Source organism: Nicotiana tomentosiformis, chromosome 3, assembly GCF_000390325.3.
Source record: "Nicotiana tomentosiformis chromosome 3, ASM39032v3, whole genome shotgun sequence".
NCBI lineage: Eukaryota > Viridiplantae > Streptophyta > Magnoliopsida > Solanales > Solanaceae > Nicotiana > Nicotiana tomentosiformis.
The window spans coordinates 61,991,940-62,013,241 of record NC_090814.1 but is presented as its reverse complement, the minus strand read 5'-3'; the positions used below and the strand labels follow the sequence as shown (position 1 = coordinate 62,013,241).

At 41.5% G+C, this 21,302-nt stretch overlaps 2 protein-coding genes across 2 annotated transcripts in view; one reads left to right on the top strand and one right to left on the bottom strand.

The window, feature by feature from the left end:
- LOC104119086 (em protein H5) overlaps positions 1 to 8,825 on the bottom strand; it is a 61,853-nt gene extending 53,028 nt beyond the window's left edge. The window contains exon 1 of the mRNA XM_070197017.1: positions 8,711 to 8,825. Within this exon, the coding sequence (XP_070053118.1) occupies positions 8,711 to 8,825 (115 nt within the window). The remainder of the gene's footprint in view (positions 1 to 8,710) is intronic.
- Positions 8,826 to 18,578: 9,753 nt separating this feature from the next.
- LOC104095700 (putative protein phosphatase 2C 53) lies at positions 18,579 to 20,751 on the top strand. Its single transcript, XM_009601884.4, has 4 exons — positions 18,579 to 19,016; positions 19,177 to 19,518; positions 19,641 to 19,820; positions 19,957 to 20,751. The coding sequence occupies exons 1-4, from the start codon at positions 18,579 to 18,581 to the stop codon at positions 20,119 to 20,121; spliced, it is 1,125 nt and encodes a 374-aa protein (XP_009600179.1). The 3' UTR covers positions 20,122 to 20,751.
- The last annotated feature ends 551 nt before the right edge of the window (positions 20,752 to 21,302 follow it).

Here is a 21,302-nt window from a genome sequence, read left to right as displayed (position 1 = left end):
TCAGGTAGTTCGGCCAACATCGTTCGATCAAGGGTCGTAGAACAGCTCGGCCTACAGGAACAAGTTGTGCCTGTAGCCTGAGTGCCAAACGGATTCAACATGGCTTGTGAGACTACTAAGGGTGAAATAACTTTGCTAGTGAATGTGATCGGGACCATCCAGGAGACCAAGTTCCATGTGATCGAGGGCGATATGAGGTATAACGCCCTGTTCGGGAGACCATGGATCCACAACATGAGGACAGTGCCCTCGACACTTCACCAGGTTCTAAAATTCCTGACACCAGAGGGAATCAAAAACATTTACTGGGAGCAACCCGCCACAAAGGAAATGTTTGTCGTTGACGAAGTGATTCCAGTATCAGCAATCTCATCGAGGAAGGGGTCAAATTCGAAGGGAAAACAAGAGGCCAAATAGCAATCACAGACGCCGACCTCGATCCAACTAGAGAAGCAGTGGACTGACAAAGATTATGATTATGGGGTCCCTCGATCCTTCATAGTCCTCGATGACTCCGACGATACCAAATCAACGGTCTAAGAGCTGGAGCAAGTCATACTAGTCAAATAACTGCCCGAACAAAAGGTATACCTGGACACGGGGTTAACTCCCGAGCTCAGGAAAACACTTATTCAATTTTTTATAGCTAACATGGATTATTTTGCTTGGTCCCATCTCGACATGACAGGGATCCCACCGGAAATCACCACCCATAAACTAAGCTTGGACCCGAAGTTCCATCCGGTGAAGCAGAAAAGGAGACCCCGGTCCGAGATCAAGCATGCCTTCATCAAAGACGAAGTAACCAAGCTTCTTAAAATAGGGTCCATCCGGTAAGTAAAATACCCCGAATGCCTAGCAAACATAGTAGTAGTCCCTAAGAAAGGGAAAAAACTTAGGATATGTGTAGATTACAAAGATTTAAATAAAGCATGCCGCAAGGATTCTTTTCCCTTACATAATATCGATCGCATGATCGATGTCACGGCCGGCCACGAGATCCTCAGTTTCTCGATGCCTATTCCGAGGACAACCAAATACAAATGAACCCGGATGATCAGGAAAAGATATCATTCATCACTAAATATGGTACTTACTGCTATAACGTAATGCCATTTGGATTAAAAATGCTGGTGCCACTTATCAACGCCTAGTAAACCGGATGTTCGAAGAACAAATAGGGAAATCTATGAAAGTTTACATTGATGATATGTTAGTTAAGTCTTTGCGAGCAGAGGACCATTTGAAATATTTGTAGGAAACCTTCAGTATATTGAGGAAATACAACATGAAGTTGAACCCGGAAAAATGCGCGTTCGGGGTCGGGTCAGGCAAATTTCTCGGATTCATGGTATCCAATCGAGGAATCGAGATCAACCCCAACAAGACCAAAGCTATCGAGCATCACGGTAGTAGATAACGTAAAGGTCGTACAAAGGTTAACTGGGCGCATAGCTGCCCTGGGGAGATTCATCTCGAGGTCCTCAGATAAGAGCCATCAATTTTTCTCGTTGCTTAAAAAGAAAAATAAATTCACATAGAATCCGGAATGCCAGCAAGCCTTGGAAGAACTTAAATGATACTTATCGAGCCCACCGCTGCTTCACACGTCGAGGGCAGATGAACAATTGTACTTATATTTGGCAGTATCGGAGATAGCGGTAAGTAGAGTCCTAGTATGGGAAGAACAAGGTATGCAATTTCCGATTTATTGTGTTAGCCGGACCTTTGGCGAGGCCGAAACTAGATATCCCCACCTAGAAATATTGGCGCTCGCTTTGATAAGCACCTCTAGGAAACTAAAATAGTACTTTCAATGTTACCCCATATGTATTGTAACAACTTATCCATTGAGAAATATTATGCACAAACCCGAGCTTTCGGGACGGTTAGCCAAATGGGCCGTAGAAATCAGCGGGTATGATATTGAATATCGACCCCGAACAGCCATTAAGTCTCAAATTTTGGCTGACTTCGTGGCTGACTTCACACCGACCCTAGTATCCGAAGTTGAAAGAGAGTTGTTAGTGAACTCGGGTACATCCTCGGGAATCTGGACCCTCTTTACGGATGACGCATCGAACGCAAAGGGGTCCGGACTTGGCATCGTACTAAAACTGCCCACAGGCAACGTGGTTAGACAATCTATTAGAACTGTGAAATTGACTAACAACGAGGTCGAATATGAGGCAATGATTGCAGGTCTCGAACTAGCCAAAGTCTTGGGAGCGGAGGTAATCGAAGCCAAATGCGACTCCCTCCTTGTGGTGAATCAGGTCAATGGAACCTTCAAAGTGAGAGAAGAACGAATGCAAAGATACCTAGATAAGTTATAAGTAACTTTGCATCGATTCAAAGAATGGACTTTGCAACACGTGCCTCGAGATCAAAATAGTGAAGCTGATGCCCTCACAAACTTAGGGTAATCGTTCGAGGACAACGAGCTCAATTCGGGGGCCGTCGTGAAACTCATGAGGTCAGTAGTCGAAGAAGGCCACGCCGAGATAAACTCTACAAGCTTGACCTGGGATTGGAGAAATAAATACATATAGTATTTGAAGACCAGAAAACTTCCCTCAGATCCAAAAGAATCTAGGGCCATGCGCACAAAGGCAGCACGATTCACCTTGTCCGAAGATGGAACCTTGTTCAGAAGAACGTTCGATAGTCCACTAGCGATATGTCTGGGATCGGGAGATACCGAGTATGTTCTGAGGCAAGTTCACGAGGGCACTTGCGAAAATCATTCCGGTGTCGAATCATTGGTTTAAAAGGTAATCAGAGCCGGCTATTACTGGATCGGCATGGAAAAAGATGCAAAATATTTTGTTTGAAAATGTGACAAATGCCAAAGACATGCACCGATGATTCACCAACCCGGAGAACTACTCCATTCAGTCTTGTCACCATGGCCATTCATGAAGTGGGGAATGGATATCGTTGGCCCTCTTCCATGGGCACCAGGTATATCTAAATTTATTTTATTTATGACTGACTATTTTTCTAGATGGATTGAAGCACAAGCCTTCAAGAAGGTTAGGGAGAAGGAAGTCATCGACTTCATTTGGGACCACATCATATGTTGGTTCGGGATGCCATCCGAAATTGTGTATGACAATGGGAAACAGTTCATCGGCAGCAAAGTAACAAAATTTCTCGAAGATCATAAGATCAAAAGAATCCTATCAATACCTTATCATCCTAGCGGTAACGGGAAAGCTGAATCGACCAACAAAACCATCATCCATACTATTAAGAAGAGTCTAACCGATATCAAAGGAAAGTGGAAGGAAATTCTGCCCGAAGTTCTTTGGGCATACCGCTCAACCTCAAAATCTAGTACCGGGGCTACCCCATTCTCATTGGTGTATGGCGCCGAAGCTCTAATACCGGTTGAAGTCGGAGAGCCGAGTATCAGGTTCTGATATGCAAGAAAGGAATGGAATGGTGAGGCCATAAATACGAGCCTGGAACTATTGGATGAAAGGCATGTAGCCGCCCTCGTCACCTTGGCCACCCAAAAATAACGGATCGAGAGATACTACAATCGAAGAGCCAATCTTCGATTTTTTAATGTCAGGGACTTAGTGCAAAGGAAAGTCACCCTCAACCCCCAAAATCCAAATGAAAGGAAATTGGGTCCGAATTGGGAAGGATCGTACCAGATTCTCGAGGTCACCAGAAAAAGGGTTCTACAAGCTCAGAACGATGAATGGAGAATAGCTACCAAGCAATTGGAATATATCTCACCTAAAATGGTATTACTGCTAAGGTACGATCCCATTTCATTTCCTTTTTTCAGACTAACACTTGCATGTGGTCAACGAGAAACGACAATGGATTTTTCGGCGAACGCCATGAAGTCTTTAGGTCTGAAAGCACGTGCTGCACTCTGTTTCCCTCAGACTGATTTTGTCCCAAATGGGTTTTTCGACGTGGTATTTAACGAGGCAACAATGAATAGTGCTAACTTAGAATCAAGCCCGATTATGAATCGGCACCGAAGATCAATTCAACAATATCCGAGGTTCCTTTACAATCAACCTTGAATACTGGGGGCTACCCTCGGATATGCATTATCTCTGAATATCAATTCTAGCAAGGAAACTACTTCATAAAGGAGGGGTCTCGATAGATATGATTTATTGTAAGGGCCAAACGGTCGAAAAGAACCGTGCCCGCGTAGATTGCTCGAGCCCTGGCATAAAACATGTACGCATGTATGACTATTTTGATCGAGAATAAAGAGAAGTACTTTTCTTGCAATCATCTTATGTTTTAAAATTTTTCCTCTTTACATCCCTTAAAGAGCTTCGTACTTTTGAAAATAACGAGCCCTTGGGCAACACATAACCGGAATGCGAACGACCACTCCCTCACTCGGGGACTGCCATCCAACTCAAACGGCCCAAGCCACTGGGCCTCGGGGGCAAAAGACCTATTAGGCAACTCCCCGATTTTTAAAGGCCACGGCCACCTCACTCGGGGAGTGTTATCTTGGGAAAGCCCGGATAACTCGGGTAAAAACAAGCCCAATGGGCAGCTCCTGAACTAAAATGCTCTGGCCAAATTAACACGGCTTGGAGACATTCGAAATCCGTAACAAAAACTAGGCTTCGAAAAAGAAAAATTTTCACAACAGTTTCTAAAGGCTACCCTCGGCAAACTATAATTTGAGTTACTTACTTCTGGAGAAAGTTCCCGGTAACAATGAACCCCTGAGGTGCCTCCAAACAAAATAATGTAAAGGCAGGGTTTGTCCAAACTTACACAACCTAAGTTATTTTATGCTAAAGCATTCCGACCTTTGTGAATATAAGTGATAAAGCAAAGGAAAAATTTGAGAGTGGAAAGGGGAATAAAGCCTTATATATATATATAATAATTCTTGTTTACAAAGGCCAGAATGGCCTGGTACAAAAATTTACAATGGTCAAAATGACCTCAAAAAGATGCAAAAGAAAGGAAAAAAATGTAAAGGCCTAAGTGGCCTGGTCTTCATCGGAGGTAGCATCTCCATCTTCGAGATCTTCCCCGTCTTCGGACTCGCTTAAGCTCTCGGAATCTTCCTCAGGAAAGGCTAGCTTCTAGGTCTTGGCTTCCTCTGCTTTGGCATTCTCGATTTCGGCCAGGACATCAAAGCCTTGAATATGAACTCCCTCGAGGGCTTCTCTTCGAGCCTGCCATCATGCATGATCCACCATACTCTTGGCCTTCGCCTGGATGTCCTCGACATCGACCTTGAACTGGGCCACTTTAGCATCAGCTTTGGTGTTGGCTACAGCCACCTCAGATCTGGCCACTTCAAGTTCATTAGCCAGGTTTGCCTTATCAAAAATAGACAAGTCCAATTGAGATTGAAGCTCCTCGATTTTCTTGACCTGCACCGAGGCCTTCTCTTTTGTAGCTTGGAGCTGGGTCTCGGCCAACTCCAGTTGTGCTTGGACAGTTTCCTTTTTCGAGGCTAAGATGTCCATATTCTTCTTGAATTCTTCAGCCTCGGCTTGTATCACATCTACCTGTGTCTTGAGCTGCCCGATCTATTCGATCCTCTACCGGACCTGCAGTATCGGATCGTTAGTTACTATCTCTAATTCATCTTCACTATCCTGAAGCACTCGAAATACCTGCTCGGCTATCTCGACATGCTCACTCTGAGGCCCGAAGCTTCTCACTCAGAAGCTTGTAAGTATCCCCCTTCTCGGTAAGTTCCCGGACCTCAACCTCGTGCTCTTCCCGAATTCTGAAGAAAGCCTCATGATGCAACACTGAAGCTTGTAAGCCCGAAGAGAGATGTTAGAATTATTTACAACTTCAAGTTTAAAATAAATAATGAAGTGAACCTCTAACTTACCCGATTCAAATCATGTTGGGCCTCGTTAAATAGGCAAGGCGCCTCCACCGCATTCATCACGGCTTGGTCTTCCTCGGTCACCAAGCATCTGAGGTAGCTAGAAACCCCCACGGGGGCAGATAAAACCCGGACATCCTCGGGGATAGAAAAGGTTATCGATCGCCTGTGGTCGGGGTTAACACTTGGGGCAGGGAATCGATATACTAGTTTTGGGCTCGATGAAGATCCAGTAGCACCTGATGACGGTACCTTATTTGGCACTGATAAGTCGCCCAAATCGGTAGCACCTTCCGAAGCAGTAGAGTCGAGGCCATCAAAAAAGTTATTGAAAGGATCGGCTGCTCCTTGCGCCCCTTCGCCAAGTTTACCCTTCAACGCCTGAGCCTCGTTAATCATAGAATCCATAAATGAGGGCGACCCAGAAATGTCAATCACCCCAGGTACCTCTTTGGGTACGTTATCTTTTGACCGGGACATACCGATCACACTTTCTTTTTCGAACTCACTGGCTTGGGCCAAATCGGTTTCGACACCCTCGGGGACTTCAACCATTGTCTCTACTACGACCTCCATGGATCGAGGCATCTCAGAGCCGCATCTTACTCGGGCCACCAGCTCATAATCTTCTTCTTCCTCGGACTCATCTCGCAACCGATTGAGTGAGTCCGATGAGAATTCTCGGGCCCCAGCATTTTTGGGCTTATGCGCCAGCCGCTTCCTTGGTCTCTTCTTTTCAGAGTCGAAGGGAATCGCGACTTTTCTTTTCCACTTCTCTTTGACTTGTTTCGGAGCAGGGGGATTGGCGTGTATATCATCATCAGCTGATGGAGGCCTCATCTCAACGTCCTTTGGTAAACCTGCAAAATAAAAACATAACAAATCAGGGACCGATAATAAAAAAGAAATGATATCAGATGTATGAGGGAAAAGCTCTTACCATGATTGCGGGACTCCCATCGACCTTTCGATAATTCCATCCAAGCCCGCTTGGAATACAGCCTCTGTGACACAAGGCCCTCGACCCATTCCTTAAGTTCAGGAATTGCGTCCGGCATCTGGGCCATAGCTGCGACACCAAAAACATCAATGAATAAAGAGATAAGAAGGAAGACAATGGGATTGAACCTTCGAAGTGAAACACTACTTACGTTTCATGTTCTATTTCTCGGGAAATGGCATGTGTTTAGCAGGAATTAGGTCCGAAATCTTTACTCGAACAAATCGGCCCATCCAACCTCGGTCGCGAGTTTCATCTATGCTCGATAACGGAGCCTTACTGGCCCGCGAGCAAGCTTGATCAGCCCTCCTTGATAGATTCGGGGACTGTAGAGACGCATAAGGTGGTCAAGTGTAAAGGGACATCCCTCGATTTTGCTTGCAAAAAATAAGAGGAGAATCACTATTCTCCAGAAGGAGGGGTGGATCTGGCCAAGAGTCACATCATACCTCTTGCAAAAGGCAATGATGAGAGGGTCTAAGAGACCCAACGTAAAGGGATATGTGTAAACACTTAGAAAACCCTCCACGTGGGTAGTGATCGATTCCTCGGGCGAAGGAACCACCACATGCTTATTGACCCAGTTGCAGTCCTATTTAACCTTGGTGAGGAGATCCTTAGTGATCGAGCATATGTATCTCGAGACCGGCTCACATTGGCCTGGTACCGAGGAGGTATTTTCAACCTTAAAATCGGTAACAGTGGGGAACCCTACCGGAACGAACTCCTCAAGGTGAGGATCTGCCGCACCCCCACCACCGGCGGGTCGTGATGAAGAAGCGGCCTCCTTTTGTGGTACGGTCTTAGAAGTTTTCTCCGTTGAAGAACATGAGGAAAGAGAATTAAGATGGTATGCGATTTGATGAAAGTTTAAGAAATTTGGGTGCGAGAGTTGCAAAGCAGATGGATTTTTGAAGGAAAAACAAGAATAGGAGGATCTTTGAGTGCAAAGTTTGAATGAAGAAAAATTGGATACTTATAGCTTGCTGGTGACGGTTCAGAACCGGTAATGGCCGACCAGCGACTGGCAGGCATTTAATGCATTGATAACTGGACCGACATCACGTTTCGATATCCATTTGTCTCTTACGTCATAGTCGGGTTCATCGCTTACGTCATGTCCCATCGAGACACGATTCAGAAATTCATGTCGTTTCTCATCATTTTCTCTCCGAGAAACGAGGGGACTATCTGTATACGGCCAAAACCGAGCTAGCCCCTTGCTTGACTAATCGAAACTGGAATATGTAGATTAAGGTCCGACCTCGAGTCATATTGAACCGGGGTTTGAAATTATATTTCCAAGCTCGAGACCCCAGGACCGAACAAAGTTAAGATCAGGTGAGATCGAGGGGAACTTGCTGAGTCGGATAATAGAAAGGCGAAATATCCGCAATCGAGCGTAGATCATGGTGGAGATCTCGACATGTATCAAGGATAGGCCGATTAATTAACCAATCAGGGAATTTCTTACTATATTTAGAACTGTATCAAGAGTAGGACTCCCCTACTATATAAAGGGGGTATGGTCATTTGTAAACGGGGGAATTTTATGCAACATAAAGCAATACATTATATTTTTAGCTTTCATTATTGTTTAAGTTGAAAGCAATATTCTGTTCTTATGTCAAGTTGAAACTTCTCTTGGTTCAAAGGTGGTCTAACTCGAGGGCCAAGGCTATTAGATTCGTTTGGTTTGCATTTATTTCTTGTATCGTCAAATTCAACATTAATATATTCTCTTAATTTCTGCCAAGTTATATCACGTATCCTTAAAATCGCGTGTAAATTCAATTGTTATTCGCTTTTAGAGTAAACACATATATTTTTTCAATAGAAGTAGCTAGCTAGTTTGTTACCTTGGGCAAGTTGTTGTTGGGACTCGAGGCTTTTGCCTCTAGCTCCTCTAGGAACCACAGTCTCTCCTTGCTTACCTTTATTGTCCAAATCCTTTCTTTCTTGTTCTGTAGCCATATCTTTATTAACTTCTTCAATCTTTTCAAATGAAACAACTGATATATATATATATAAGTATGTATATAAATAACTACGCGTATGCTACCACTACATGAAGAAGACATGACATGTTATGCTGATAGTATTATTTGGTGTTACAGCCTTAAGGATGTTACATTTTAACCAGAATCGAGGGACACGTACCTGGCAACATGGCTTAAGGAGAATCTATATTGGTGCCACTCAGCTACGTCAAGGAGAAAAGTATACGGTGGATTTTAGTAAATATGAAAAATTTATCTGTAGGATTCATCCTCTTCCAGATTTCCCGAATACCTTTCCCCTTTAGAGTAAGGTCATTCAAGACCGTTGTTTACCCGTAAAACGGTATAGTTGAATATGTAATGTGACTTATAGACAAGCGAATCGATTTGATCCCAAAATGATAAATAAATTAAATAAAATACAAGACTTAGCATTAAAATCGAGATAAGACAGCAAATAGCTTGGTTCCGGGAGCAGAGGTTTCGAAGGCAGTAATAAGAATATCAATAGATATGAAATAAAATATTATTGAGCTTTTGAATAGTATGTAGCATAAGTTTTTTAAGAAAATTCGTGTCCCTTACAACGGTTGTTGAAGTCACTATTTATAGTTGTACCTAGGGAACAAGGTCCTAGGATCAAGATCCTCTTAAATGACTATTATGGGAGCCATTGATGAATGTGTAACGGCAGGCTATGAATTCCAAAATTCTCTATAACGGACTGTGTATTTAATGCTGCAGAATATTCTTCATTAAATGTTATCGGGTGGCAGACTTTTGTTTGCCCTCATTAGCAATATTTCCTTCGGGGTCTTCCCGGTGCAAACCGAAGCTGCTGCCCCCGGTCTTGGTTTCTACTTGCCTCATTTTCCTTCTGTCTTCGGTTCCACGTGTCGCTCTATTATTCAAGTATTTAATATGAACTAATTTTACCCTATACAGATAGTACCTATACTGTCGCGTGGCACATCTTTGTGTCACCGGAAAGTTGGTGAAGATACCTTTCTTGGCGGAAAATTTTTTAATCCCCTCTGAAAAGTTTCTGACGCTTGATTAGACGCACGTCTCTCCGCATTTAATGCCCCGAACACGTGTCACTCCACGAGGTAATCATGGACACGATTTTAGTCGCCTATTCTTTTAATTATACACCTCATTCTTCTTCTTTTACACTTCACAGTTTTTCAAAACTCTCTCAACTTCTTTGCACTCAACTTTTTCTTGCTTTTAATCTTCTTCTTCTTCAAAGAACTCTTATTATCTTCTGCTAATCATTACCTCTTCCTCCAAGAACTCAATATCTCTAAAAAAACAAATAAAGCACCGTTGATGCTGCCCCTCCTACGATGTGCACCATCATTCCCAGCTCAGTATATCCAAGGATTTTGAAGAGAAGTTTCCTTCTACCAACTCCCATACATGGGATGTTGGCGTGTACCTTACTTCCATCCGTTCTTCTAGCATTCCTGCTGTGAAGGAGGATTGTGGTTGCCATGATCTAAACACCATCGCTCCCGATCTAGCAGAGCGAGTAACCTTCCCTAAGAAGGGTTTCACGTACGTTTACACGTACCCCTTCACTTTGGGCCCATTCTCATTGAGCGGGGGGCTTGAACCCCGTAATCTTGGAGTTCTGCTACCTGTGTCAAGTTTGCTTGGCACAGGTGAGCCCCTCTGTGTGGCAGACGATAGCCTGTCTACAGCAGCTATGCCAGGAGATGGGGGAAGAGCTCTCCTTGGCTCGCATGATGAACCTTTACTCCCCCAAGATTTTTTGCAGAGGAGTAATAAACTTCAGCAAACGTGTCCATCATACTTTGTTCACCAGCATGGATGATGACAACGACCGTAGATGGATGGAGCGGTTCGTTGTAGTTGCCACTAGGGATATCACCCCAGCCACAACTCCATCTTTCCTTGAGTTATGGACTCGTACACGTAAGTTCATCGTCTGTCTTTTCTCTAATGAAAGGTTGTTTCATGTTGTTACTGATCTTTTTCTTTTCATTATTTCAGCAACTCAGTGGATACCACCAAGGTTTCAAGGCTTGGACTAGTGGGTCCAGAAGATTTTGGATATTACCACGCCTAAGACCCGCCGGTGGAAAAAATGGCCCTCAAATACTGGTGGAAGGCCAAAAATCATGGTAAGTTGATTCTCTAAACTAATCTTGTTTTTACCTTATGTATAAGAAAATTGGTTAATTTCTTTTTCCGTTGAATTCAGGTCTTCCGCAGGGCTCTGTTACCGTCCCCAAGGAGGACGTTTTGGTTGATCCCGCAGAGGCTGCGAGGTTGCTGAAGGAGGTCGTCACCCGAACAGGCACCCAGTGCAGGTGCTTCCTCTCGGAGTCCCCAGCTGGAGAACAAGCAACGTAAAAGGCGATGTTCTTCTTCGGCTGAAGGCAAAAATAAAAGGGTGAAGAATGTTGTGCCCAAGCCAACTATAGCCACTGTGGTGATTGATGATGATGGGGAAGCCAGTGATGAAGAGGCTTCCCTATAAAGGAAACAACGATCTTCATCAGTTCAACAGAATGCTCAATCTAAAGAGCTTATAACGCCAACCGAGGAAGACGTCCAGGCGCTCTGGGGAAAGTGTGACTTAGTGGAGAATGCCAATTCTCGCTTTCGAGTCCTAGTCGCTGCTCCCGGTACTTTGAAGCTGAGTACCGAGCCTCTTCTGTCTTTGGTTGATGAGCAGCCAACAACTAACACTGCTTTTGCACAACTGCCTCTCAACCCACAATGCCATCAACTTCATCTCATTCTATGCCATTTATACCTTCATCACTAACAACTGCTTCATCACCCCTACCAGCCGCAGACACCCGAGAGGAGGATGTCCCCCCCCCCCCAGTCCCTAAACTATGAGAATTTTATGATAAGGTGGACTAAAATGCGGGGTGCTATTTCGGGGAGAATGATTTTCAAAACTATATGTAAAGGCTCCGCAGTGATATAAGAAAAGATTGTGAGTTACTTTTATGATTTGGGACTACGAGGCGGTACCTCGGGAGTGGCCCTTGTTGATCTTTTCTCTATTTGTTGTATTAGTCTTGGTTGTTTGTTTCCTTAACGTGTAAATTCTTGTTTTCCTTCCATGTTGTATTACTGCCTTGATTCTGTGTTGTTAACTTTGGTAAAGACCTTATTGTTTCATTCACATTGTCTTTATTAGTATATCATTATATCTTTCATCTTGTTTCTTATTATCTCCAATAGGGCCTTGACCTGACTTCGTCACTACTCTACCGAGGTTAAGCTTGGCACTTACTGGGTACCATTTTGTTATACTCATACTACACTTCTACACATCGTTTTGTGCAGATCCAAGTACTTCTTATCAGTCCCAGCATTAGTCAGCTGAGGTTGCTTTGGAGACTTTAAGGTACACCTGCCCGCGTCCGCAGGCCTTGGAGTCCCCTTCTATCTTGTTTTTTTCCCCTTATTTCATTACGCTATCTTAGACATTGATATATAGGATTGTTCAGAATTGTTATTAGATCTTGTGACTTATACTTCACCAGGTTTTGGGAGTTGTACATTTTGAGTTACAGATTTTATTTATGCGGTTGTTGAAGTTTTGAGATTTTTAAGTGTTTATTTTATTTTTTTCGCATGTTGTTAGGCTTACCTAGTTTTAGAGACTAGATGCCGTCACGACTTACTACGGAGGGAATTTGTGGTCATGACACATAATCTCAGGTATGTTTTTCCCTGGTGATAGATACTTTAGTGCGTTTTATCATCGGTCCTTGAGGGATATCGACCTCTCCAATGATCATGTTGATGACGTGTTGAGGCTCCTCAAGTTCGGCATGTTTGTTGGCGTCCCTGTTCCTGAAGTGGTTTTTGGCTCGATCGCTCAGAAATTCTCAGAGGTTCCCATTGTTGAACAACCGGAAAACTTCTTCTCTCAATTGTTGGCAATCCTCGGTCTTGTGGCCATGAGTGCCATGATACTTGCACATCAAGTTAGGATCTCTTTGGGTAGGGTCATACTAAAACGGTGGGGGCCACTTGGTTTCCTTAATGCGCCCGATGGATGATACGATATTGGCCGCATAAACATTGAAGTTGTATTCTAGCAATCTTGGTGCTTCTCTACCCCCGAGCGGCCTATCGAAACCATTTTTCCTCATCGGACCTCGGCTACTAGGCCCTCGATCACCTCTCCTTTTGTTCCTTGTGGGCTGACGCCCGGACTCATTTCCCCTTCGATCCACACTGTATGGTTGGTATCTATCCCGGACCGGTCTTGGTTCATGATCGACGACTCGCTTAGACCTGTCGTCGGCTCTGATGGGATAAACAGACCCAGAAGGAGCTCCGACTTGGTCGTCCTCGACTCTGAGTTTTGACTGGTACCTGTTATGGATGCCGACCCAAGTTGCCGCCGGGTAATCTATCAAATTTTGTTTTAGCTGTTGCGAAGCCAAGGAGCTTCGGGGATTAAGTCCTTGAGTGAATGACTGAACGTCCCAATCATCCGCAAGCAGAGGCAGATCCATCTGTTCCTTTTAGAACCTTGACACAAACTCACTAGCATCTTGTTGTCTCTTTGCTTAACCTTGAAAAGGTCCAATTTTCTGGTTTCAACCTTCATGGCCCCGGCATGAGCCTTCACGACAGCATCTGCGAGCATAGAAAATGAGTCAATGGAATTTGGGGGCAAGTTGTGGTACCATATCATTGCTCATTTGGACAAAGTTTCCCCGAACTTCTTTAGTAACACTGACTCGATTTCATCATCTTCCAAGTCGTTTCCTTTGAACGCGCATGTATAGGAGGTCACGTGCTCATTCCAGTCCGTGGTTCTGTTATATTTTGGAATGTCGGGCATACAAAATTTCTTAGGGATTGGTTTTGGTGCCGCGATCCAAGGAAAAGGCTTCTGGATAAACTTCTTGGAATCCGGCCCCTTCAATATCGGGGGTGCTCCTGGAATTTGGTCGACCCTGGAATTGTATGTTTCCACCTTCTTGTCGTTGGCCTCAATTTTCTTTTCACCTGATTCCACCAGCTTCATTAATGTTTCAAGCATTTTCATTACTTCAGGACTGACTCCGGGCTCGGCTTCACCTGACCTCTCGGTGGTTTATTCGTTTCTTCGGGTGTTCTCCCGGGACCGTTCAGACTCGACCCTGCCAGGCGCGTGGCCTTGATAGTGTAGCTGCGCTATCGCCGCCTGTTGAGCCTGCAATATTTTGAAGATTAGCGCAGGCTTACCCATCACCTTCGCCCTCGGGCGTTTCTCGAACTGTTTGTCAGGGACCTCTGCGAACGCTATTTTCGGGGTCAGTTGATAGGTTGACGTCAATAGCAACCTGTGAATTTGTGTCGATCAGATCGGCAACTGGGACTCCATTGGAATCAGTAAGGGGCACCTCATTGCTAGACACCAGATTGTTGTTTTCGCCATGGTGGCCAGACTCAGCCTCAATGTTCAAGTGATCAGACTGAGAATTTGACATTTTTAAGCAAACCTGAAATTGAGACCTTTAAGAACACGTGCAAAATAGAGTGTGTTATGGAGATTTGTATTAAACCACCACTATTATCCTTAGCCCCACGGTGGGCACCAAACTGTTTACCCTTAATACGGATAACAATTGAATTTATACGCGATTTTAAGGATATTTAGATTGATTCAACCCAAATAATCAAGAATGTTAGATAAACAAGTTAAATATAGAATGAATAGCCAAACCAATTGTGATGTTACAGATGAGCTTTGAGCTGAACAGTAATTTTGCCCTCGATCGGATCCTTGGTTCGAAGCCAAATGTATATAAAGAACAACAATAAAATAAGAACTTTTCAATAGCTAGAAAGTAGAAAAATGAATTTGTATTGCCTTGGTTTGCGTGTTACAATGTGTGTTATCAAAGAAAAAACTTTTTCTTTATATAGTAGGAGAGTTTCACTCCTAGTACAAGTCTAGAAAGGTAAAAATTTCCTTCTCTCGTTAATTATTGATCTGTAACCGCCATCGAACGAGATCCGCGCCGTGATATCCGGTTGGTTCCGGATATCACGGCCCTATATCTGTTGCCTACAACCGTTCATGTGTTTTCCGAAGTCTCAGAACTCATCCTGGGTCCGGGGTGTACAAGAAGTTCCGAGCTTCAATTTCGATCAAATATATTCATACCCTTGCTTCGTCTGACCCACTGAAAAATCGGGGTGTGTGTTAGCCCCGATTTCACCCGTTTACAAAATCTTTTCTTAATTAACTAAACTCCAACGGAAACGCACAGAAGCCACACATCACATGGTATGTTTTTGGCAATTTGGCATCAATAAATAGAAAATGTTCTCATGATCAACTCCATTAATTAATCTTAATAAAACCCTTAATATTTTACCAATTTTTTCAACCCATGCAAACATAGACTTGTCACGACTTAAGTATATTTTCTTGGTAGCTGCACAACCATGCGTTTGGAAATATCTCTGTGGAATTATTTTTAAACTTCTTCCCATCCTTATCCTCATTTTCAATTCTAGATTGTCCTTAATATATTGACATCACTACCACCTTTCAAATTATTGACCATTGAATGCAGTTATTCAATAAAGAGTCTAGCTGCACAACATTAATTGAGGTGGAAACGTATTTATGGTTAAGATTCGACTGACACTTTTGATCTTAAATGTTAGTACTATTATAAGACTGTCCAATAGTATACACTATAATTACTGAACCGGTCAAGTATGCATAAAAGTGCCACTCGTTCCTTTCAAATTGTAGATGATTCCTTTCTTATAGAAACTGTTAGCCGAAAAACATACTCCCTACACCCTACATTCACTTTTACTTGTTTATTATATTAAAAATATATTTTTATTTTTATTTATTTATTATATTAAATTAAAGAAAAAATAATTTATTTTTCTGTTTTACCCTTATTATTAACTGCTTATTCCCCAAATTATTTTCCAAGACTTTTGAAATAATCTCATTATTATGAGTAAAATTATAAAATATATACTTTATTTATTTTTTCTTAAATAGAGTACAAAGTCAAAAATAAACAACTAAAAATGAATAGAGAGAATAAACTATATTTATAGTTATTGTATTAAATCTAATTAGTTAATGAGGTGTTAAGATAATGTCGACATGCACCTGAAGATTTTGAATGCGGTATGTCTAGAAGAGTCCGAATAAATAGACAAATAAGCCTTGATCACCTGCGAGCTCCTGAATTATGAAACCCTTTTGGGCAATGGTATTTGAATAATATGGGAAGCCTCACAATTTTGAAACCACTTAAAGTATAGTATTGCAAGTTGTATTATAACTTAGCGCAATATTGAGCTAGTGCATGCACATGCTTCTCAAAAACGATATCTCTTTTTAGAAAATGTAAATGTTGATTAGACTTCATTTTTTTTCTGTAAATAATTATCCATTTCAACACATGAATCTGAAGACCACAAAAAGTCTTAGTAGAAAATGTAATTGAATTCCATTTTTTTTTTGGAGAGATGGGGTGGGGGTGGGGGTGGGGTGGGGTGAGTTTCAATTCAACCCATGAATCTGAAGACCACAAAAAGCCCATCCAAACATGCGGGGCAAGCGCACGTATAGTCATTCTCAGGGATGCTATTTAGGGATTAACCATTATTTATTTTATCTAAAATTTTAAACTAAAAATCTTAATTTCAGGACAACTTAGGACATTTTTGTCCTGAAAAATTGAACTGAAAAGCTGAAATTCAAGATACACTGGCTAATTCCTAAATAGCATCCCTATAGAGTTGCTACCTGGTGTCATTTCTACACATATGGGCATGAGAAGTCCGTCCAACAAAGCAAACAGAATTGAAGTGAAATAGCACGGGCTAGCTAGTCTTCGGACTGATAATTGAAAAATAGCCAGCGTTTGCAAAGTCATTGAAAAATAATCACTATTTTGCTGCAACATGGACCGGTCCAACATAATATACTGGAGATTGGTGCGCCTGTAAATGAACTTTCAGCATATTATGCTGCAACTCCAACATGCGAAAAGTTCCAGCATAATATAATGGAGATTGGAACACCTGTGTATGAACTTTCAGCATATTATGCTGGATCGGTATATTATACTGGAACTCCGGCATAATATGTTGGAGTTCCAGTATAATATACTGGAACTCCAGTATATTATGCTGGAATATTTTCCGGATTTTGAATAGTGTTTTCGTTCAAATTTATCTTTACATGAAAGTGGCTAAATTTCGATTACTTCTGAAACTGTGGCTATTTTTCAATTATCACTTGTAAATCTGACTATTTTTGAATTTCTTCCGGAATTGAAACCCCTTCAGTATTACCTCATTAGTTTAAAATGATTTATGTTCTATGGACTGATGGCGTATAAAACTGTTTTTCCTCAATTTTATATTATATTATATTATTTCGATTTTGAGATTAAATAACTCTATTTTCTATTTAAGATTTTTTCAAACATGCTTTAAATACTTTAGCATAGAACGTTGTGATTCTATAAGTAGAAGCACTAGAAGGATGAAAAGGAAGAAAAAATTGATGCCGTCACGCTAGGCTAGGGTGGGAAAACTGAAATTTAATTGGTCTTGAATAAACGGGTGTGATAAGATGCGTGAAACTTTTTGACCCTAAATCATGAGTCTCAAGATTCTGTCTCCAAAATAAAAAATAAAAAGTGTTTTTTATCTCTAAGTTGGCTAATTTGAAGCGAATTCCAGTTATTTTACAGTAGGTTTCTCATATTAAATGCTTAATGAGTTTAACTAAGAGAAAGGAAGGATGGAAGAAAAAGAGAAGAAGCAGAGACTATTCTTAATTACGACCAAGTGCCGGGTGAATATTAGTAGTATGGAATTTGGGTTGACATATCTGGGGAATTTGACATTAGTATTAGTAGCAAAGAAAAACTTAAGAAAGTAAAAATCAGCCACCAGAAGCTTTTCACGTGTTTGAACGTTGAAAAGATTTTAGTCCCTTTTGAATATCCTCTCCTTTTTTGATTTATCCATCCCCTGACTCTCACCCCAACTGCGTGTAAGCCCATTCCTCCTCGATTCTTTTCCTTTCTTTTTCTTTTTGACAATTTTTTGTGTCCCCTTTTATTAGGGGTGGATTGGTTGATGATTTGTTAATCCAATATAAAATATTTAGCTTAATATATAATGTGTAAAATACTCCGCCCCATAAGCAATGTATTATTTCGTTAGACGGTTTAAATAATACTTACAATAAGTTATGCGGGAATTTATATGGAGTACACCTATTTCTTTATGCGGAATAAGATTGCAAGAGTAAGAATATACGTATTTTAAGTAGAAAAATATCATTTAATTTAAGTAATTCATGTATAATAATTTTCTCATTAGTAATCACTGTATAACAATTCATTTATTATCAATTCTCGTTTAAATTTCTGCATTATAATCTTCATATAACTACCATGTAAACACCCCCTTAGTGTTTTCTTGTCTAAGAGGGAACTCTTAATGTTAGTGAGCCATTTGGGAAAAGCCATTTAGCCTAAATGGATAATATCTATATCTTTTGGAATGGTTCAGCCTAACAAAATTAATAAGACAAACTAAACAAAGAAGAAAATGAAATGTCAATTGGATAATAAATATTTTAGCAGTAGAAAATTATTAGTACATGAAACAAGAGAGTTAAGCAACGGCCCCTTATAAATACAAAAAAATACCTCCACTTTAATCAAGACCAAAGATGCCTAGCGCCAATATTGCAGTAGCAAACTCACCAGCGCTATTGTCCCCATCACCAACACCCTCTTCAATCTCATTGCCATTGATCTTCTGTAATAAACATGTATCGCCACCACCTTTGCAATCACCGTTGGCTCTTCGATCGTCGAGCAGCTTCTCCAATAATTTTGAGGTTAAGAAGTCGGTGTGCTCTGCGTCATTTTCCACGTCCACTACTCCAACTATTTTGAAGAGGAAGAGGCCAACGAAGATTACGATACCAATTGTTTCTTTAAATTTTGAACCAGTGGCTCATGAGACGCCAAATAGGGATAGGTTGGAGAATGAAGTGGAAGTTGAAGGAGAAGGGTACTCTCTGTATTCCAAGAGAGGGAAAAGGGGTGCTCTGGAGGATCGTTATTCAGCTATCATCCATAATCCTCACAACCACTCTAAACAGGTAATTTCAAAGCATCTTTATCTTTATCTCGGGTTCAAGCTTGAAAATGAACAACTTATTGGTAGAAGAAGCATTAATTGGTCACAGATATCAACATATCTAAAGAAAAAAATTGTATGAAAAATATTCTTATGCTCTATATGATTGACCCTTTCTGCAGGCCTTGTTTGGTGTATTTGATGGGCATGGGGGAGTAAAAGCTGCGGATTTTGCAGCAAAGAATATGGGTAAAAACATTATGAATGAAGTGGCTTTAAGGAGTGAAGAAGGACTAGAAGAAGCAGTAAGGGAGGGTTATCTCACCACAGATGCAAATTTCCTAAAGCTAAATAATGCAAATGGAGGGAGTAGCTGTGTGACGGCATTGATACAGAATGGGAAGCTCGTTGTGTCAAACGCCGGTGACTGTCGAGCTGTTATGAGCAGAGGTGGATTGGCAGAGGCCCTCACAGTCGATCACCGCCCTTCTATGCAAGATGAGAGGGAAAGAATCGAGAGCTCGGTAAGCAGTTATCTCTAATTTGGGAATTTTGAATTGTAGAAATGTTATGTAGTACTTAAAATCACTTAAACAACTTATTGATTGTATTTAACTATGTGTTTTAAAATGCTTCTTATTTGTAGGGTGGCTATGTAGATTGTTCTCGAGGCGCTTGGAGAATTCAGGGATCTCTTGCTGTTTCAAGAGGAATTGGAGATTCCCATCTTAAGAGATGGGTGATAGCTGAACCAGAGACAAAGATATTGATGATTGAACCAGAAAGTGAATTCTTGATATTGGCCTCTGATGGACTTTGGGACAAGGTATATACTTCAAACTTTGTGATCATGTTTTATAAGTATTGACTAATTGTGGAGAAAATGTCTTAAAAAGATTGAATACAAGATTGAAAATTGTTGGATATTCGGGATGCTAATTTGTCTTTGTATCTCTTGGCAGGTTAGTAATCAGGAGGCAGTGGAAGTAGTCCGGCCTTTGTGTATAGGTGTTGGTGACCCAAAACCATCCTCTGCTTGCAGAAAGCTTGTCGATTTGGCGTTAATGAGAGGGTCCTCAGATGATATTACCGCGATGGTGATTCAATTAGGTTATTTTGTTCAATGATTCAATGCTAGGGCGAAGATGCTTAGTTGACATGGTGTAGAAGATGTTATGTGACTTGATCTGAAGTTGAATTTCCTTTTGATTATAGAACATATTAAGTTTTTTACTTGGTAGAAGTAAAGTTAGGTGATAGTATACATGTCCTTCCCGTACAGTTTCTCATTCAAAAGGAATAGATGACCATCAACTGTTTTTGTAAATTTTGAACTCTATAACTTATGGAGTTGACAAGAGTGGGTTGATATAGTGGGGAACACCCTCCACTTCCAACCAAGAGGTTGTGAGTTCGAGTCACCCCAAGAGCAAGGTGGGGAGTTTTTGGAGGAAGGGAGCCGAGGGTCTATCGGAAACAGTCTCTCTACCCCAGGGTAGGGGTAAGCTCTGCGTACATACTACCCACCCCAAGCCCACTAATGGGATTATACTGGGTTGTTGTTGTTGTTGTTGTAGTATAACTTAAGGAGTTAACTTCCTTCTTCTCTGTGTTGGTACCATCATTTTCCCCTTCTTATAGTCACTTGTCAATTGTCATCTTTGCTGCTAGTTGTGTTATATAGAGCAATCTTTCAGGTGACATGCCTCTTATAGGACAACACTGTGGCATCCCTTTTTGACAAGGCAACCACTTTATTATACTTGGATTGAATCTGAGAAATTACAATGTATATTATGACCTCCTAAGATCAACTAGGCCTTTCTTTTATCATTAAGGTGATTGGTGAGTTTATTAAAGCTGGTTAGTCCAATTGGCGTGGGCGTTTTATCGATCTTATTGATCTAACAGTTACTCCTGTTACTAGCAATCCCAACTATCTCAGGCTCTGTCTCAAACCCAGCCAAGAGCACATCTAGTTGAAAGACTCGATTCTTATTTGTAATGGAAAAATCTTTCAATTCGAAAATTGAAGTGTAAGAGCTCTATCCATAAGTGATGAGCGCAAATTCTTTGTTATCTGCACTAGGAGAACCGAAAGGTACGGGCATCAGTTCATTCAGTTAATGAAGTTGCAGCAAGTTCCGATGATTATGCTATTTCAAGTGGATGTTCAGATGATTGAGTGATACTTCATGTGTCCGTATACAAGTTTTTCAAAGGTTTGGTAAGTATATGTTCTGAAGCTTTTCAAGTCTTTAATTCTGCCACCTGCATCCTTCACATGTTGACGATAAGAGCATTGCAA

What these genes read in the sequence shown, in the direction of transcription:
- LOC104095700 (XM_009601884.4), top strand. Translation starts at nt 18,579, where the DNA reads ATGCCTAGCGCCAATATTGCAGTAGCAAACTCACCAGCGCTATTGTCC. An exon ending in CTCACAACCACTCTAAACAG is followed by an intron (nt 19,017 to 19,176) that starts GTAATTTCAAAG and finishes CCCTTTCTGCAG; the next exon opens with GCCTTGTTTGGTGTATTTGA. An exon ending in GGGAAAGAATCGAGAGCTCG is followed by an intron (nt 19,519 to 19,640) that starts GTAAGCAGTTAT and finishes TCTTATTTGTAG; the next exon opens with GGTGGCTATGTAGATTGTTC.